The sequence below is a fragment of the Saccostrea echinata genome, unplaced genomic scaffold, assembly GCF_033153115.1.
Source record: "Saccostrea echinata isolate AGI-Se365-2 ecotype Australia unplaced genomic scaffold, CSIRO_AGI_Sech_v1 ptg000024l, whole genome shotgun sequence".
Taxonomy (NCBI): domain Eukaryota; kingdom Metazoa; phylum Mollusca; class Bivalvia; order Ostreida; family Ostreidae; genus Saccostrea; species Saccostrea echinata.
Genome location: NW_026889773.1, coordinates 1,098,610 through 1,115,893, shown reverse-complemented (window position 1 = coordinate 1,115,893; position 17,284 = coordinate 1,098,610). Strand labels below are relative to the sequence as shown.

Here is a 17,284-nt window from a genome sequence, read left to right as displayed (position 1 = left end):
ATGTCAAGGTCAAATGGTCAAAGTGGTTGGTATCCAAAGGAAGGTGATGTCACAAGGATTACATATGTGAAGTATGAAAGCCCTAGCACCAACCATTCAAAAATTATGGCCAAGGTTAAAGTTTTTCAAAAGTAGGTCAAACTCCTATGTCAAGGTCAAATGGTCAAAGTGGTTGGTATCCAAAGGAAGGTGATGTCACAAGGATTACATATGTGAAGTATGAAAGCCCTAGCACCAACCATTCAAAAATTATGGCCAAGGTTAAAGTTTTTCAAAAGTAGGTCAAACTCCTATGTCAAGGTCAAAAGGTCAAAGTGGTTGGTATTCAAAGGAGGGTGATGTCACAAGGATTACATATGTGAAGTATGAAAGCTCTAGCATCAACCGTTCAAAAGTTATGGCCAAGGTTAAAGTTTTTCAAAAGTAGGTCAAACTCCTAGGTCAAGGTCAAAAGGTCAAAGTGGTTGGTATCCAAAGGAAGGTCTTGTCACAAGGATTACATATGTGAAGTATGAAAGCCCTAGCTCTAACCGTTCAAAAATTATGGCCAAGGTTAAAGTTTTTCAAAAGTAGGTCAAACTCCAAGGTCAAAAGCTCAAAGTTGTTGGTATCCAAAGGAAGGCCTTGTCACAAAGAATACACATGTGAAGTTTGAAACCCCAAGCACCAACTGTTCAGAAGTTATGGCCAAGGTTAAAGTCTCATAAAATTTTGCAAAAGTGGGTCAAACTCCAAGGTCAAAAGGTCAAATATGATGGTACCCAAAGAAAGGTCTTGTCACAAGGAATACACATGTGAAATATGAAAGTCATAGCTCCAACCAATCAAAAGTTATGGGCAAGGTTAAAGTTGACAACAGACAAACGGGACAAAAACAATATACCCCCGGGATCTTTCGATCCGGGGGCATAAAAATACACAACTATGATGTAGTTGAGAGATAAAATATCAATGGATTTCTAAAATTTACATTTGACAAAAAATACATACTGTAAACCAGCCATTATTCGCATCATCTTTTATTTGCGGTTCGGCAGTTTAAAATCAATCCGCAACAATTCATTTTTGCAATCTAGGAAACATTTTCTACAAATATACAGAAAAATATATGGTTTGCGGCGATAAATATTCCTGAGTTAAAGAAGGTCATGAAACTCTCGGATATTTATCGCACACGAAAAATAGTTGGTTTACAGTAGTTTGTACAGACTGTTCTGTTCAACTACAAATGGTGAAAAGCTTAGGCAAAGAAAAAGGATTTTCTGACCATAATGATTGAAGCATTCACACTTTTGGAAACTCTATTACTAGAAGATGAAGAAACAGAAATTGAAGACAACTGAAGCTATGTTACTATTCATAAAAATGATTTAAGGAGGTTCAATCCCAAGCTTTTGAGCAGATTTTGTCTGAACCATTCTGCCTCATATTTAAGTTCTTAAAATGAATTTGGATTCTACAATGCCAATTAAACTATATTCAATTAAACACCCACGATTAAATTCTATACAAGAAGTGAAGGGAGGAACTATTATTTTATGGTGGAAGGTATTTTAGAAGAAAATAATCAATTTTTCTCTTTCAAAATATTTACAGTAAAGTTCATCTTCACTAGCCAAGGGTTTCTAATCCACAACTCTCCTTTGTGAGAAGAGTAGCAGATCAGAAACCCTTGGCTAGGGAAGATGTGTTAAGTTCGGATTTTTAATTTTCCATGCAGGATATTTAATGCAGTGAAACGTTTTATGCTGGTCCCATTATATATTAACCATTATGAATTCTATCATCATATTGTGACAAATATAGCTAACATACTGTGAAAGTCCAGGGGGAAAAAAACAATTTTAGCCTAAAATTTCTTTTCTGAGTATATAACTTTGACCAGTCTGCTTATTGTGTTCTATTCAAGATAGAATAAGACTGTATTTGGTCCAATGATTATTTGGGAAAAAAAAATATTGGATGGAAAAGTGATTTATGTGTAAGATGGAATTACAGTGCAAAAAAGGTCATAATAAATTAACTGTAGCATCAAACGAAGTGTATTCACCCCCATATTTGTTTTGATTTTTAATTAAGCTACGTGTATAGATACTAAAAATATATTTGACAAAAATTTTTTAAGACTTTTGATAGCAGGATCGAACCTCCTTATAAAGTTTGCAAATTACTGCAACACATAAAAATCTTTGTGTCTGGTTTTCATTTTCCATTGTTTTCTTCCAATCCATTACAAAGTTATGGCCCAAACAAAGAGTAGGACAGACAGATAGATGAAATAAAAAGGTAATGCCCAAATATCCTTTGTACTTTGCAGAGGGTATAAAAATTTGACATTGCAGAATTCTGATTTCCCTTGATTTGGTGTAAAAAAAATTTCTAAAGTTTATTTATCCAGAATGTGAATAATTATGATTATCATAAGAAGTGCAAATGCATGTAATGTTTCACAATAAGTTTGATGAATAATCAGCTTAAAACATGAAAACTTTTGTTTAAAAAAAATAATCATGAACAAAGAAAAAAATGCAACTTTTTGATAGATTTTCAACACAAATAAAAAAAGAGTGACATCCATAATATATTGGGCTAACTTGTAGAAAAGGTTCTGAACTACATGTGAGATTTCTGCAGGAATTGTCAACTATAAGAATAACCTGACTACAGTCAATATGACCCTAGAAGATGTAAGCAAACAAATATATGCTATAAGTGAAAATGTCTCCAACAAATATATTTGGAATCTGTTTGAACAATCCAAACTTCTTGAGTAGATACTGGAAAGCCATTGAACTGGTGAGTACAACATGACAGTGCAAATACACAATTACAATATATTGCAACTTCTTTCTAAATACATCAAACAACAAGTATAGCAAAATGAAAAGATGTACAGATTGATTAGAATTGATATACACATTACCAATATTTTTTGGGTCCACAATACTATAAATGCTTGAAATAAATGCCAGTAATATCAACAATATACCCTCAGCAATTGCTTTAAAGGGTACAGCTGTTGTTACTTATAATAATTATTTAAGCTATAAAAACTTCTTGAGTCATACTTTATCATCTCTGTTTGAACATGCCAAACTTCTTGAGTTGATAGCGGAAAGTCTTTGAATTGGCGAGTCCAACAATGATTAAGATGAGTGCATACACAATCATCATTAGCAAAAACTTGTGTCTAAAGCACCAGGACCTGATAGCAGATGTTGATCCCCTAAAAGAAAACATGCATCATTCTATTCCTTAGAAAGTCCTGAAATTTTTCTTACTGTTTCAAGTGAAAGTTGATTCCAAAATTACAGCACAGGAGTTGATTCCTTCACAATGAACATGGATCAACAGTTTTAACTGATGTAGAATTTAACGGTACTCAAGTAAAATAAAACTTTACCTTTGAGAGACAGACTTTTGGCAGTAAACCAGGAGGTATTTCACTCGGATCACTTCATTGTTTTGTACCACATAGTATTTGTCTGGAACTTGTCCTGCCATGCTATCGCCAGCACGAGATCTGTTGTTATCTACAAAAAATACATTTTCTTTTGAACCATGAGACATGCCTCATCGCAGTAAATTTTCCTTTCCAGACTGCAAAGTGACATATGTTTTAGGCTTTATTTTTTCTTCATCTGTAAACATGAGTTTCAGAACTTATGAGAATGCAATTTTTAGCACAAGTCTCTTATACAGAAAAGGCCAAGAATTTAACTATCCATGGAAAACTATTTCACAACCTCAATCATTTCTCTTAAGCTGTGTTACCATGCTTAAAAAGGCAGCATCACCACATTTGTTGTTACATGTGGTTTTAGTAGTCCTTGACCTTTCAGTACTTACTGTCCTTGACCTGACATTTTACAGATGGATGATCAATCATTTCACAGACGGCCACACAGCTGAGTTTGTCACCTAGGCTGCTTCTCTCCCAGCTTCTCCCCATGGGGCTGTAATGCAGGGACACAGAGAGTTCACTGGAGAGGTAGGTCCCCTCCCCAAACACACCAACCTAAGAGAAGCATTCAGATGTTTATTTAAATGAAAGAACATACATAAACTCAAATTCTATGCACTGGCAAAATTTTGCATATAAATTGTACTTACGAAAATTTCTTTTAAATTGTAAAAATTTAAGTAGTAAGTAAAGTTTATCTATATTTGATTCAATTTGGTATCCCATTCTCCAGCCACAGTCTGGAGACTGATCATAGCTCTCTCCTACCCATGGCTGCTTGATCAAATAAAGTCTCATAATCTTGAATAATCATGTCTTATGTGTGATGTCATGTTATAAACCAATGAAAAGAATTGGCTAATGAAAGGTCAAATCAAAGATTATTTTCCAACTATGCTTTACTCACATTGGTTAAAATTTTAATGAGCTACAAAACATTCTTGTCTCTTCAACAACAGCCAGAATGGGAGAGGATTGTACATTTTGGCCTTGGTTTGTGATGATGATTTGGTACAGGCCCATAGGAAGCAATTTCACTTTGAGGGGGCACAACCATACATTTTCAATTGGGGGGCACTATCAACTACCAAAATTCCTTGACAAGCAAAAAAGCATAAAAAAAAAAGGTCATCAGACGTTATTATTATTATTGAGGGGGCACAAGCATACAGTAGCTTTGTTTTCTATAGTATTCTATATATCGGCAAAATTATCGGGGGGGGGGGGGGGGGGGGGGGGGGGCATGTGGTACATACATAAATATTCTGAATTTCTCTAACTATCCCACTTCTAGCTTAATTTTTCTGCTTTATACAACTAAAATACACTGTTATGCCACATTAATCAATTCTACACTTTTTAAAATTTTTATGCTTAAAAGTTGCATTATTTTTAGTTCAGTAAATTATTACCTATTGCACTTTAAGAGAACTATAAGATCCTGATATATTAATCATACTTTACTGATCTTTTCATTTTAATGTTAAGTTGTTATGATGGCTACTAAACACCTGACATGCCAAAGAAGCAGATGAAAAGGAGTACATAATAGTCTAAATGATTTTAAATGATACTGTACAAGAATTTGAAGAATTACGCTTTTGCCTCTGAAATTCCACCAAAACAAGGCTTTAATTTCACCTCTGCAATAAAAAGGGTAGGCAGTCTGCTATCCATATTGCAGTAATACTGAAGACGAATTTGTTCACTTCATTGATTACAATGTTTAGGAAACTGAAATAACATGCAGCCTTTTCATTGCAATCCATAGGTCCTAATTCAGTCCACTACAAATGGGAGCAGTTTAAAGCACATGTGTAGCGTGCAATGATGGATGAAGCATTACCTTATTCATATGAGAGGCTAATCCATGGTGCAATATAGAGTGGAAGTTCTCCAGTCGACTACCATGATATGCAAATAAGAGTTCTCTCCCTTTCCTGACATCCTGAAATTTAGCATCAGCAGCTTGTGAGTAGGTCACCTCAAAGATAAAGTTTGGTTTCACAGCTGACACACCGCTGTCTTTGGTGAGTGCTTGGATTTCTTCAAACTGTTGAAAAAATACACCAATGACAAGTGATTATCAATGATCATAGTTATCTTTTAAATGAGCAAATTTAGCTATTCATTTAGGGTTTAGATAACATAAATGTATGCATCATGTCTTCATCACATATCTTCAATTGTTATTTACACTGAAGCTAGATACCAGGAAATATACTTGATGCATCATCTGAACTTGAATACACAATGATTGCTTTTGTAAATGTTTCAAAAAAAAAGTAACAGGAGGGATATAACTTTTTATATTCATTAATTTATTTTATAACTCTCAAATTCTGGCATAAAATTACTTTTTTAATACATGTAGCTACCTTTGACAATGCTGTTTTCACTATAGAGAAGTTTTTGGTATCTGTCACCCATGTCAGTAAGTCTTGTATCTCACCATTACTGGATTCCAGCTGACTTAATTTTGGTACCTTATCAACCACTCTCTCCTGTAATGACATGAAAGATTCTTTTTCACTGTGAAGTTGGGTTTAGGTCTGATACTGTAAGTGCTGATTTAACTGGGTAGAATACTATTTAAGTCTAACTCAATTCAACGATGAAGAAATAAATTATGACACTAACTAAGGCTTAACAATTTATGGTACTTATGTATATTTTACGACATACAAACCATAAAATATGTCAATTTTGGCAAAAGTCTTATTTTACAACATTTCTGTACGCCATTAACCGTATGATACAACAATTCATTCTTACACATGTATGACTACAGTTCCAATATGCCATATATCCCCAGCACCCAAACTCTGCCACCATAAGTGGAAAATATACCACATTATTCTCTTAATTATTTTTTTGATTTGTTTTTGTTTGCTACACTTAGTAATGAACTTAAACATTGTTTTTAATATAATAAACAAAGAAGTGCAGCTATTAGTCTTGTAAAACACCATTTTAGTTTTTTGTTCCTTTTTCTTAAACTTGCATGTAAACATAAAAAAAAAAATTAAGATTTAAAATAGTTTTAAATTGTACTTTAAGAAAAGTATCACCAATAGGAGTAATGTTAGTATAACATATCTTATATGTATTAAATGAATGTCATGCTAAAACGAAAAAAAAAATTTTTTAGTCATATTCAACATAGTATGTCATGTTAAACCTTAGTATGACACAGACCTTCACAAAAATGGCTGACAATTTGTTACAAAATGAGTATGTTGACTCATATGTTGGAGATGTATTGATGTAATAGTGCATAATGAAAAAGGTGCTTAATAGTGATTTTACGTAATATATGCTAGATATAATAGATTATGTAAAATTGATGAATGTTTTTTGATGCATTATTGAATTTGACTGTTATAACTTTTCGATATTTGATTGTAGATTTTCAGGATGTAAAAAATGACCATAATCACATTAAATTTCATTTACCAATAGAACAGAGTTTCCGAAAGTGACAAAGTTAGGATAATGACAGAGTTAGGTGGTTAGGCTATATGTAAATGGCATAATTATGACACATGTTAAACAACTCACAAGTTTTTTCATATCTTTCTCTCCATTCTCCTTTAAAAAGTGTGGTGGAAAAGGCTTCAATACAGTGTCAAATCTGTAACTGTATAATGCTGAGACAAAAAAGCTCCATCTTAAATCAGTTGCCAGGAAATTTTCTGAGAGTCTCCTCTTCAGGACTTCAGTGTCAACAGTTGTCTGATCTGTCCCCATTATCAGTCTACTGGAACAGCTTTCTAAGCACTAGTCTACATTTCTAAAGAAACATGTATATGATACATAAAATCACTGTTAATTTAGTTTTAGCACAAACACAGATCAGGTACTTTAAGCGCAATGATTAATAAATTAGTGTTATATTATATCAGGGACCTATATACTAGTTTATCATCAGTTTTACTATCTGTATACATTCTATTGACAGTGATTGACATTAGATTGCATACTTCTTGTGCAAACATTATGTTAAGGTATTTCCACTCTCACAAATTTAATGGCTCAAAGTAGAAAAACTGCATTTATTTTCACTGTATATAGTTTATTAAATAGCCCTTAGCAACATTTTTTACGGTTTGTATGATTGATTAAATAAAAAAAAAAATATATATATATATATATATATATTTTCCAATTATTTTACTTAACAATATTTTTCATTACATCTGTTGAAAAGCATTCTTCCAGACGATATTTTTCTATTGGGTAACGTCATGAATTTAAATTAATTATAAGTGTTTTTTTTTTTTGTTTTTTTTTTTTTTTTTTTTTGCAAAATCCTATGACATCACAGGAGGATGGAAATACCTTGAATTCCTGTGCGTTACGCTTAATATCAATTTCGATTAAGGATATACCTCTCCATTCCTTGTTGTCTTGTCATCTTATGTATCCTTATAAACAGATAAAAGGCTCATTCTTTCAATCAGTGTAATTTGAGGAAATTCGAAATGCAGTACTATTTTACTAAGTAAGTTGTACTATATATTATTCGCTATGGAATATAATCATTATCAATATCGTGATTATGGGAAGTTTATATGCAAATATTCTTTGTCCTTTGATGTTCTGAGGAGGGACGGGAAAGGGGGTTAAAGTAATAAAGATAAGTAAGGACCGGATCTTAATTTTCAAATTTTTTTCTTCTACATTTAGACTCTGGATTTTCATTTCCGGTTATGAAAAAATGGCATTTGCAAAAAGACCACATGGTCCTAATCTTTTGATAACAGGTAACCTAAAATTACTAATTATTTTAATGGTTTTATACATTTTAACTTAATTTATTGAAAATGCCAATTACTCATATCCAGACATTTTCTTCCGTTTTTGTTAGACAAATGGGTTTTGTGGACAACATACTGTTGTGTATCTAATGTCCTACAGTGCAGTATAGTACATGTATCTCTGTAGGTACTGAAAAGTAGCTCAGTATTAGTTCTGGTGGTAAACTGGAACAGTGAGTCGACGATTTTGATATTTTACGTGCCAGGAAAACGTCAGAACCGGCGCCATTACGAAAACTGGAAATTCGCCGCCTCCAACTGGAGGCGGCATTCTCGGGTTGATATTCGATACCTGCGAACCGAATTAAATGCTGAATTCACAACTTATCAATAGAACAATGCCTTTAGTACTCATCAACATCGTTTTTATGGTTCATTTATAAAATATACAGTCCAGTGAAATCATTTTATCGGACCCTCGAGTTTTTTTTTTCAATTCGTGCATTTAAAAATCTTGCAAGACCTGTATCGAAATGTAGAGTGATATTTTCTTTTCATCAATATTGGTGAGTATTAGAAGCATTTTGTTATTCACAAATTGTAAGTTCAGCATTTAATTCAGTTCGCAAGAATTGAAAATCAGCTCCGGTCGGAGACGGTGAAATTTCCAGTTTTCGTAATGGCGCCGGTTCTGATGTTTTCCTGGCATGTAAAATATCAAAATCGTGAAAAAAGCCTGGAAAACGTCGGATATTTCGTACTAGGTTACCACTTGAGGTCTATTCTCCTTAGAGAATACTTGAGTTTGAAGTATATTTGTTATTCTGCTATTTTTGAAGTAGTTTTAACAAATGAATCCAGCGGCACATTTGTTGTATGGCTTCTAGTTGGTCAATCATAATCCTTTGCTCGGTATACCACTCCTAAATATTCCAGTATGGAGTGAACTAATGCATTAAAGGCTATAACTTTAATTTTAGCTCAAGTGAGTTTTTCCGCTAAAAATGTGTCAGGCCTTGTCTGTCGTGTGTTCTCTGTAAACTTTTCACATTTTCGACTTCTCCAGAACCACTGGGCCATTTTTAACCAAACTTGCCAAAAAGCATCCTTGCATGAAGGGAATTCAAATTTGTTCACAGGAAGTGCCACACCCTCTCTCTCAAGGGGAGATAATTAAGAATTTGTAAAAATTTGGTGGCATCTTTTAAAAATCTTCTCAAGAACCACTGGGCCAGAAAACATGAAATTTATGTGACAGCTTCATTACATACTGTAGATTCAAATTAGTTCATATCATAACCCCCGAGGGTAGGGGGGGGGCACAACAGGGGGTCAAAGTTTTACTTAGGAATATACAGGAAATATCTAAAAAAAAAAAAAATCTTCTTCTTAAGAACAGCAAAGCCATAATTAGTGATATTTATATAGAAGCATCCTCAAGAAGTGTAGGTTCAATCTTACAAATCATGACTCCTTGGTGTAGGGGGGAGCCACAACAGGGTGTCAAAGTTGTATGTAGGTATATGCAGGAAAAATCTTTTAAAAATCTTCTTTTCAAGAACAGCAAAGTCATGATTAGTCATATTCAGTATCCTCAAGTAAGTTTCAAGATTGTGCAAATCATGACCCCCGGGGGTAGGGCAGAGCCACAACAGGGGATCAAAGTTATTCATAGGAATATCTAGGAAATATCTTCGAAAATCTTCTTCTCAAGAACAGCAAAGCCATGAACAGTCATATTTATATGGAATCATCCTTAGATAATTTAGAATGAAATTTGTTCAAATCATGACCCCTGGGTGTAGGGTGGGGCAGAAATGGAGGATCAAAGTTTAACATATGAATATATAGAAAAAGTGTTTAAAAATCTTTTTCCCAGGAACAGCAAAGCCATGGTTAGTCATATTTAGATGGAAGCATCCTCAGGTAGTGTAGAATGAAGCTTGTTCAAATCATGACCCCCTGGGGTAGGGTGGGGCCATAAAAAGTGATCAAAGTTTTACATAAAATATGTAGGAAAAATAATCTGCAAATGAAGAAAAGAAGGGCAATAATTACTCAGGTGAACATTGTGGCCCATGGGCCTCTCCTTTTTTTTATTTTAACCGTATTTAAGATTTCAGCTAATAAAACAAAGTATAGAATTTTCTTAATTGAAATTTTATTTATGTGAGTAGACCACTCGTATTGAGGTTGTCTCTTAAAGTGGTTCCAAGGTTAGGTATGTGTTTTTCTTGACTTGTTCAAGGTTATGTTCATTTAAAGTATATCAATATAGTGATATATATACATTGATATACATCATATAGGGAAATTTTCATCCTCTTTTTTTTATTTCCTCCCCATTCTCATTTGTGGGCGAATTCAAGCAGGTGATTTTAACAGAAACATTATATTATCTGGGCAAATTTTAAAATGGGCAAAATCTTTTGCAAGTGTAACTTGATGAAAAATAATACAGGATGGAAAAAACCCTGTATAGAGTATAAAAGCATCACACCAATCCAGCATTATTAAAACATTTTAGGAACTCCTGGAACAGGAAAGTCAACTTTAGCAGCAGAACTTGCTCAGAAGACAAACTTAAAATATGTTAACATCGGGGAGATCGCCAAGGACGGTCAGTTATATGAGGGATGGGATGAACAGTACCAGTGTCCAATTCTGGATGAAGACAGAGTATGTACTTACAACACCTAGATTTCATAATCCTGGAAAAACTTTGCTTAAAAACTTGTTTTTTGTATTTTAGATATGGAAGAGGAACTCTATAAAAACAAGGATTTCAGCATTGCAAACTGATATCAAGACCTAGTTCTCTTTAATAGCATAATATTTCTTAATAACTAGACACATAAATTGTACCAACATTCTGGGTTTCTTCATTACAATTGAATAGATAATTGAATAGATACATAACCAAGTTAGCAAAAGGTTTTTTATTTTATGCCCATTGATATAAAAGTCCTATTAGTAAAAAGTATTAAGAAAAAGAGCAGAACCTTGGTTTTAATTGTAATGTATGTATATTCACTATGAAGCCTATGGGATTGCAGTTCACCTCATTCAACTTGATATTTGGTTCACAGGTTATAGATGAATTAGAGGAAGTCATGTCTGCTGGTGGAAACATTGTAGATTATCATGGATGTGAATTTTTCCCAGAGAGATGGTTTGACATCGTCTTTGTACTTAGAACAGATAACACAGTATTGTATGAAAGACTTGAGAACAGGTAAGGTCAAAATTCAACAAGTATTTTGTTTTGCCTCAGAGTAGAATGATGCTCTGTGACTGGATAACAGACGTCTTGTGCCTGCCTTCAGTATTTCTTTGGGTGGCGGAGTTGCAAAATTTAGAAGGCAACATGTCGAATAAAATGATGAGATGTCATCTAAATTTAAAAAAAGCAAATCATGCAAGTGCTATTTTCGCACTTAATTCACTATGTCCTACCAATTCGGCATTACTGCGATAAAAATTTGTATATGATGCTAGGTACCAAATTCAAGATTGCTACTTTACCACATATGATATTTAAATATAGTAGGTTTTCTCCTTTTCAGGGAAATAACTGTATATTTTTGCATAACTTTGTTCCAATAATTATAAGTGAAATATCTGTATCCATATGACAACTAGTGGCTAGTTGAGCAGCTCATTCTAGTGATCTAGATATCTTGGACCTAGCTTGCTTCTAAAGAGGCTGGATTCTTGTGATGACTACTTTTTGATTTCTATAAATGGTAGTATTTAAATCAATCAACTATTATTTGAAAAATGCTACATGTACCAGGTAATTTGCACTTTGAAGAAAATTAAAAATGCACAAAATACAAGGCTGAATGTGCTGTGAATTTGGTACATGTATTATCAAAAGACCATTTCCATATAGATGTTGTAGTATTTTAAAACCAGTCAACTACTGTACAAAATGTGTTACAATACACGTAATTTGAAATTTAAATGAAAAGTATACAAAAAGTATACAAAATACAAGATTTGATGTGCTGCTGAATTTAGTAATACTCTGTATTAAGACTATTCATGAACCTTTGACTAAACATTTTCAGGGGCTATTCGGGGAAAAAACTGGAAGACAACATCCAATGTGAAATATTTCAAACAATCCTGGATGAAGCTAGAGACTCATATAAAGTTGAAATAGTGCATGAACTACCCAGTAACACTCCTGATGATCTGGAGGATAATTTAGAGAAAATCTCGGCATGGATTCAACAGTACAACATAAACCAGGGAGCCATTGTATAGCCTTACTTCAATGATACATGTACAGTGTACTATGCATAGTTTTGTCAGAAAATAGTGGTTGTAATTTTGAACTTCCTTCCCAATTATACCAATTTAACTCATGAATTGTTCTAAACTATGCAAGAATCAAAACATGATCCAAATTAAGAGAAATATTAACGCAATCTGAAAATGAAAAAAAAAATTTGAAGTTTCCTCGTTATCCTTAATGAAAAAACCTGGATTTGTCAATTTATAAATATGATGTACATGTATATAGATGCTATTCCCTTTACATAAATACTACATGTATGTATTATTCTTACAGTACTTTGTAGCATTTAATCAGTCTTATAATGACAGTAAAAGTTGTTGTAACAATATATATGCATACAAATTACTCGATGTTTGGCAACATTTCTTCCATTTGAATAATGTTCATACATGAACCGGTACTTTAACTTATCTATTGAATTATTTTAGCTCTACTGGTCAGAAGAGCTTGTGAGATAGTAAGGTGTTCATCGTCCATCTGTCTATGAACAATTTTTCAAATGCTACTCCTCCAACATTTTTTGTTTGATTTTGATTTAGTTTGGCATACAAGTAGACTACGCTAATATATAAGGTACTGAATTCTGTGTATCAGTTTTGGATTTAGATGAACTGTATTTCCATGGTTATGAAAAATAGAAATTTCTGTGAAATTCATTCAAAATGCTACTCCTCCTACAGTTTTGGTCTGATTTCAGTATAACTTAGCACAAGTAGACTACACTAAAATACATAAATCTTTTTATTGGTTTTTACATGTAGTCGTATATCATATCTTACATTATTTAAAATGTCTATTCTTTGCAATATTCTTTACTATTTGATTTTGAGACTAAACTAAGGATCATTATTTTATGTATTGCTTTTGCATAGTTTCAAGTCCAAGTGCTACTTTTCTTTTCCTTTGCTTAAGTACAAACCAGTAGAGCTACAATCTTATTAGAGACTTCTGGTTCCTTTTATGGAACTTACAGTGCAGACAGAGCATTTACAAGACCTACATAAATTACTGTTTGGTGCAATTGCACATATAAAGTTGCATTCACCACTTCATTTTTATTCAAGTGTAAATTGCATTTTTCTCCAAGTATGACTGCTAATGAAACTTTTTATTGTTTCAATATGGTCATGATGGTGTATTTTCTTGATTGACTTTTATTGCAATGACTGTTTATACTGACAGGGCATTTAATAGATACAGTTCTGCAACATGAGGAATGGACTAGTCAGTTTAAAACAAATAATTTTGATTTCTAGTAATTATTATGTCACAATACATCGTATACAGTCTATTTTAATGCAAATAAATTGATATGTGTCTATGGACAATTTAAGGTAAATTATTATCAAAATATTATTTTTATATAATAATATTTCAGTTATTTTGATTTGCAGCAAAAACTGTTGTTGTCCTCTTTTGTTTGTTTGTTTGAATAATGAGAATAATGTAAATAAAATTAAATATCAGCTATTAGCTTGTTTTTCCCTTTATTTTTTCCCCTTTATTTATTAGTTTTAAATTGCCATTCTATAAAAAAGAATCCATAATAATGTGGTTGGTCTTAGCTTGGAATATAATGAATCCTACAGTAAGTGTACTTCTTTTACACAAAATTTTATCATGCTGTTAAATTCTCTGGTTCATTTCTTTACCATCACCCATAGGTTGTAAGGTCCCTATTTAATGTTGACATTTACTGGGTATTTGCCCTGATAAATGTTCTTTAACCTGTTCAGTTACTGTCTTACTAAAAACCAACCAACATGAATTTGGCTGGTAACAAATACTCTAATCTCTATAATTATTTATATAAAGTCTTTCCCTTTTTAGCTCTTCTGATTTCTGAGCCAAAGGCTCAAAGAGCTAATGCTATGGCCAATTGTGCGGTTTGCATAAACTTTTTAGAATATGGGCCATATCTCAAGAACCCCTTGGCCAATTTTTGTCAGTTTTGTCACAGAGTATCCTTGGCCCAAGGGCTCTCATTATACTAAAACTAGGGATTTGACCCTTAAACAAGGGGAGATAATTAGGAAAATAAACACAAATGTACTGGTTGCTAAAAAATCTTTTCAAGAACCACCAAGTCCTCGGGTATATCAACTGAAAAGTAGGTCATGGTGCCCCACTTTCGAAAATTTTATGGCCATATTTAAATATTTCATGTACTTATTGGCTTGGAATCATCAATCTTTGTCAGTTGATGCATCTCAGGTCCTTGGGGTACATCAACTGAAAAGTAGGTCACTGTGACTTACTTTTGAAAGTTTTATAGCTATATTAAAATATTTCAGATACTTATTGGCTTGGAATCAAATTTTGACAGTTGATGCATTTTGGGTCCTCAAAGTATGTCATCTAAAAAGTAGGTCACCATGACCTACTTTTGAAATTTTATGGCTAAATTTAAATATTACAGGTACATATTGGCATAGAATCATCAAACTTTGTCAGTTGATGCATCTTGGGTCCTCGGAGTATGTCAGATTCCATGACCTACTTTTGAAATTTTCCAGCTATATCTATATATTTGGGATATTAATTGGATTTTAATCATCAAACTTTGACGTTGATGTATTTTAAGTCCTCAGAATATGTCAACTAAAAAGTAGGTCACGGTACTTACTTCCTGAATTTCAAGGCAATATCTAAATATTTCAAATAAAAAGAGACATTTTTGGGGTCTCGGAGTATGTTTACCAGAAAGTAGGTCACTGTGACCTACTTTTCGAATCTCATGGTTATATCTAAATATTTTAAGATAAAAAGGGGCTTTGAATCATCAAACTTTGTCAGTTGATTCATTTTGGGTTCTCAAAGTGTTTTAGCCAAAATGTAGGTCATGATGACCTAATCTTGGAATTTCAAGGCTTTATCTAAATATACAGCATACTTAGAGGCTTCAAATAGAAGTGATAGGTTGTACAATTTAGCAGAAGAGCGATTCAAGGCCCTTGGGCCTCTTGTTATGATTTTTTGTAGATAACCAACGATTTATTGAAGACAACTCCAACAAATATATCTGTAACTGGCTGCTTTTCACTTACTCTGGTTTCGTCAATTTTTGTAGGAATCAAATTTTGTGATTTTGGTAAAAAGATACATTTTTATTGTTCTTTAAATTCATGGATAGCTACGTTTTTTTTTCTATTCCATAAGAAAAATAAGCAGTTCATTGATCACTTAATTTTGTGGTCTAGATCGAGCGTAAACAACCAAAATTGGTGTTCAACAAAAAATGGTCAAACCACAGTACCTAGTACCGGGGTAAGCTAAATATATATTGGCCCACTTTCAAACTTTGTGTTTGCTTTTTTCAGAAATGACTACATGTTTTTTTTGTGCCAAAAATCATCTGACATGGTGGCAAAGGAAACTTTTGTCAATTGTATGGAAATGCATTAAAATTTGAAATGCAAATAAATTTAAATTAATAATTAATGTTTTCAAAATTTTGCAGAAACATTTTCATCTCCAATAGCTAATCACACATATTTTTTTTTAATAAATACTGTACAGTAAAACGCAAAATTAAGCAAGCATGCTTATCATGAATTCACACTTACAGTGAAATGATTTTCATTCCTTGTAGTTTTAAAGAATATTATGAACTTACAGATAACAGATTACATTCATAACAAATCAAAATTGTTCACCCCTGGCACATTGCTATTGAAGCTTTTGAGATTAATTTTAGTTCAAAGGACAATGATTCTTTAAAGTTGCATAATGAGTCAAAATCATGTGTTTCTTTAAAGATAATTGTATCATAAAACAAAAGATTTATGTGAAATATGACTAAAGCGAAGTTTTGAAAACTCAACTGCACTGTAAAGCAAGAAAAGAACTGCAAAATATAAGTGCCGGAAAAACAAAGGTTGTATCTACCGCTTTGTTGTTATTGTCAATGTCCACAATGTCAAGGTCGAGCGACTTTTATTTTTAGCTTGAAACTTGTAAACAACATTGAATTGGAGCAAACAGAAGTGAGAAATAAGTTCTGATCATCTTTATTGAAGACTGTATCATAATCTTCGGTCATCTGATATTTATATCTATGGAACTGACAGCATGGTTAATTCTTCAACTTTTCTGTGCATGCGTACAATAAAGAGGAAGAAGTGAAGCAATATTTTTGTGTTGGGGCAAACAAAAATTATTTTTACTTTTATTTTTCTCCAAAAAAGTAGATTTTTAAGGTTCTGAAACCTGTAATTTTCTGAAACCTAATATCTTCAAGAATTGAATAAAATTTGCATATGTCATCCAAAAATTCTACTTTTTCAGTGTTCCCATTTTTCTGTCGCAGTGTCACTTTAAATTCAGTCTTTTCTATTAAACTTATGACGAATCCTGCAGATGACAAATGGTTATAGAATATTAATTTGATAGTCAGAATAAATGTTTCCAGCATTAATTCATTGTAGTTCACCTCTCCATGAGTTCCATGAGTATTTGCCCTTGTGCTATGTTTCCTCCTTTCTTTCACAAGAGTTCAGACAACTAAGGGAAATAATTTGAAAATTGCTTATACAAGTCTTCATTTCCTGACAAATGGATGTTGCTATGTATAATTATAATCATAACAAACACAACTTGACCAATCAAATTGTGTGTCAACAACTAGGATGTAATCAAAATGACCATTTCATGAAAATTTATAAAATAGACAAGTAATGAAGTACCTATGCCATTTGCACATCCATTAGTTGATTTCTACTCTGCATTCAATTGAATCATCCACAAAATAATACA

General features: G+C 32.7%; 2 protein-coding genes across 2 annotated transcripts; one reads left to right on the top strand and one right to left on the bottom strand.

Annotated features, from left to right (window-relative positions):
• Positions 1–2,843: 2,843 nt before the first annotated feature.
• LOC133191688 (protein mono-ADP-ribosyltransferase PARP16-like) lies at positions 2,844–7,926 on the bottom strand. Its single transcript, XM_061327422.1, has 7 exons — positions 7,855–7,926; positions 7,025–7,256; positions 5,842–5,967; positions 5,310–5,516; positions 3,850–4,018; positions 3,404–3,533; positions 2,844–3,226 (listed from the first exon to the last, which is right to left on the bottom strand). Exons 2-7 carry the CDS (start codon positions 7,211–7,213, stop codon positions 3,073–3,075), a joined length of 975 nt encoding a protein of 324 aa, XP_061183406.1. The 5' UTR covers positions 7,214–7,256; positions 7,855–7,926; the 3' UTR covers positions 2,844–3,072.
• Positions 7,927–8,182: 256 nt separating this feature from the next.
• On the top strand, positions 8,183–13,999 carry LOC133191794 (adenylate kinase isoenzyme 6-like). The gene is made up of 4 exons (XM_061327529.1): positions 8,183–8,229; positions 10,751–10,902; positions 11,313–11,458; positions 12,297–13,999. The coding sequence occupies exons 1-4, from the start codon at positions 8,184–8,186 to the stop codon at positions 12,493–12,495; spliced, it is 543 nt and encodes a 180-aa protein (XP_061183513.1). The 5' UTR covers position 8,183; the 3' UTR covers positions 12,496–13,999.
• The last annotated feature ends 3,285 nt before the right edge of the window (positions 14,000–17,284 follow it).

Coding starts and splice junctions, on each gene's coding strand:
- LOC133191688 (XM_061327422.1), bottom strand. CDS start 7,213: ATGGGGACAGATCAGACAACTGTTGACACTGAAGTCCTGAAGAGGAGA. Junction 5,968..7,024: donor AGAAAGATATGAAAAAACTT/GTGAGTTGTTTA, acceptor ATGTCATTACAG/GAGAGAGTGGTTGATAAGGT. Junction 5,517..5,841: donor TGAAAACAGCATTGTCAAAG/GTAGCTACATGT, acceptor TTTTTTCAACAG/TTTGAAGAAATCCAAGCACT.
- LOC133191794 (XM_061327529.1), top strand. CDS start 8,184: ATGGCATTTGCAAAAAGACCACATGGTCCTAATCTTTTGATAACAG. Junction 8,230..10,750: donor TCCTAATCTTTTGATAACAG/GTAACCTAAAAT, acceptor AAAACATTTTAG/GAACTCCTGGAACAGGAAAG. Junction 10,903..11,312: donor CAATTCTGGATGAAGACAGA/GTATGTACTTAC, acceptor TTTGGTTCACAG/GTTATAGATGAATTAGAGGA.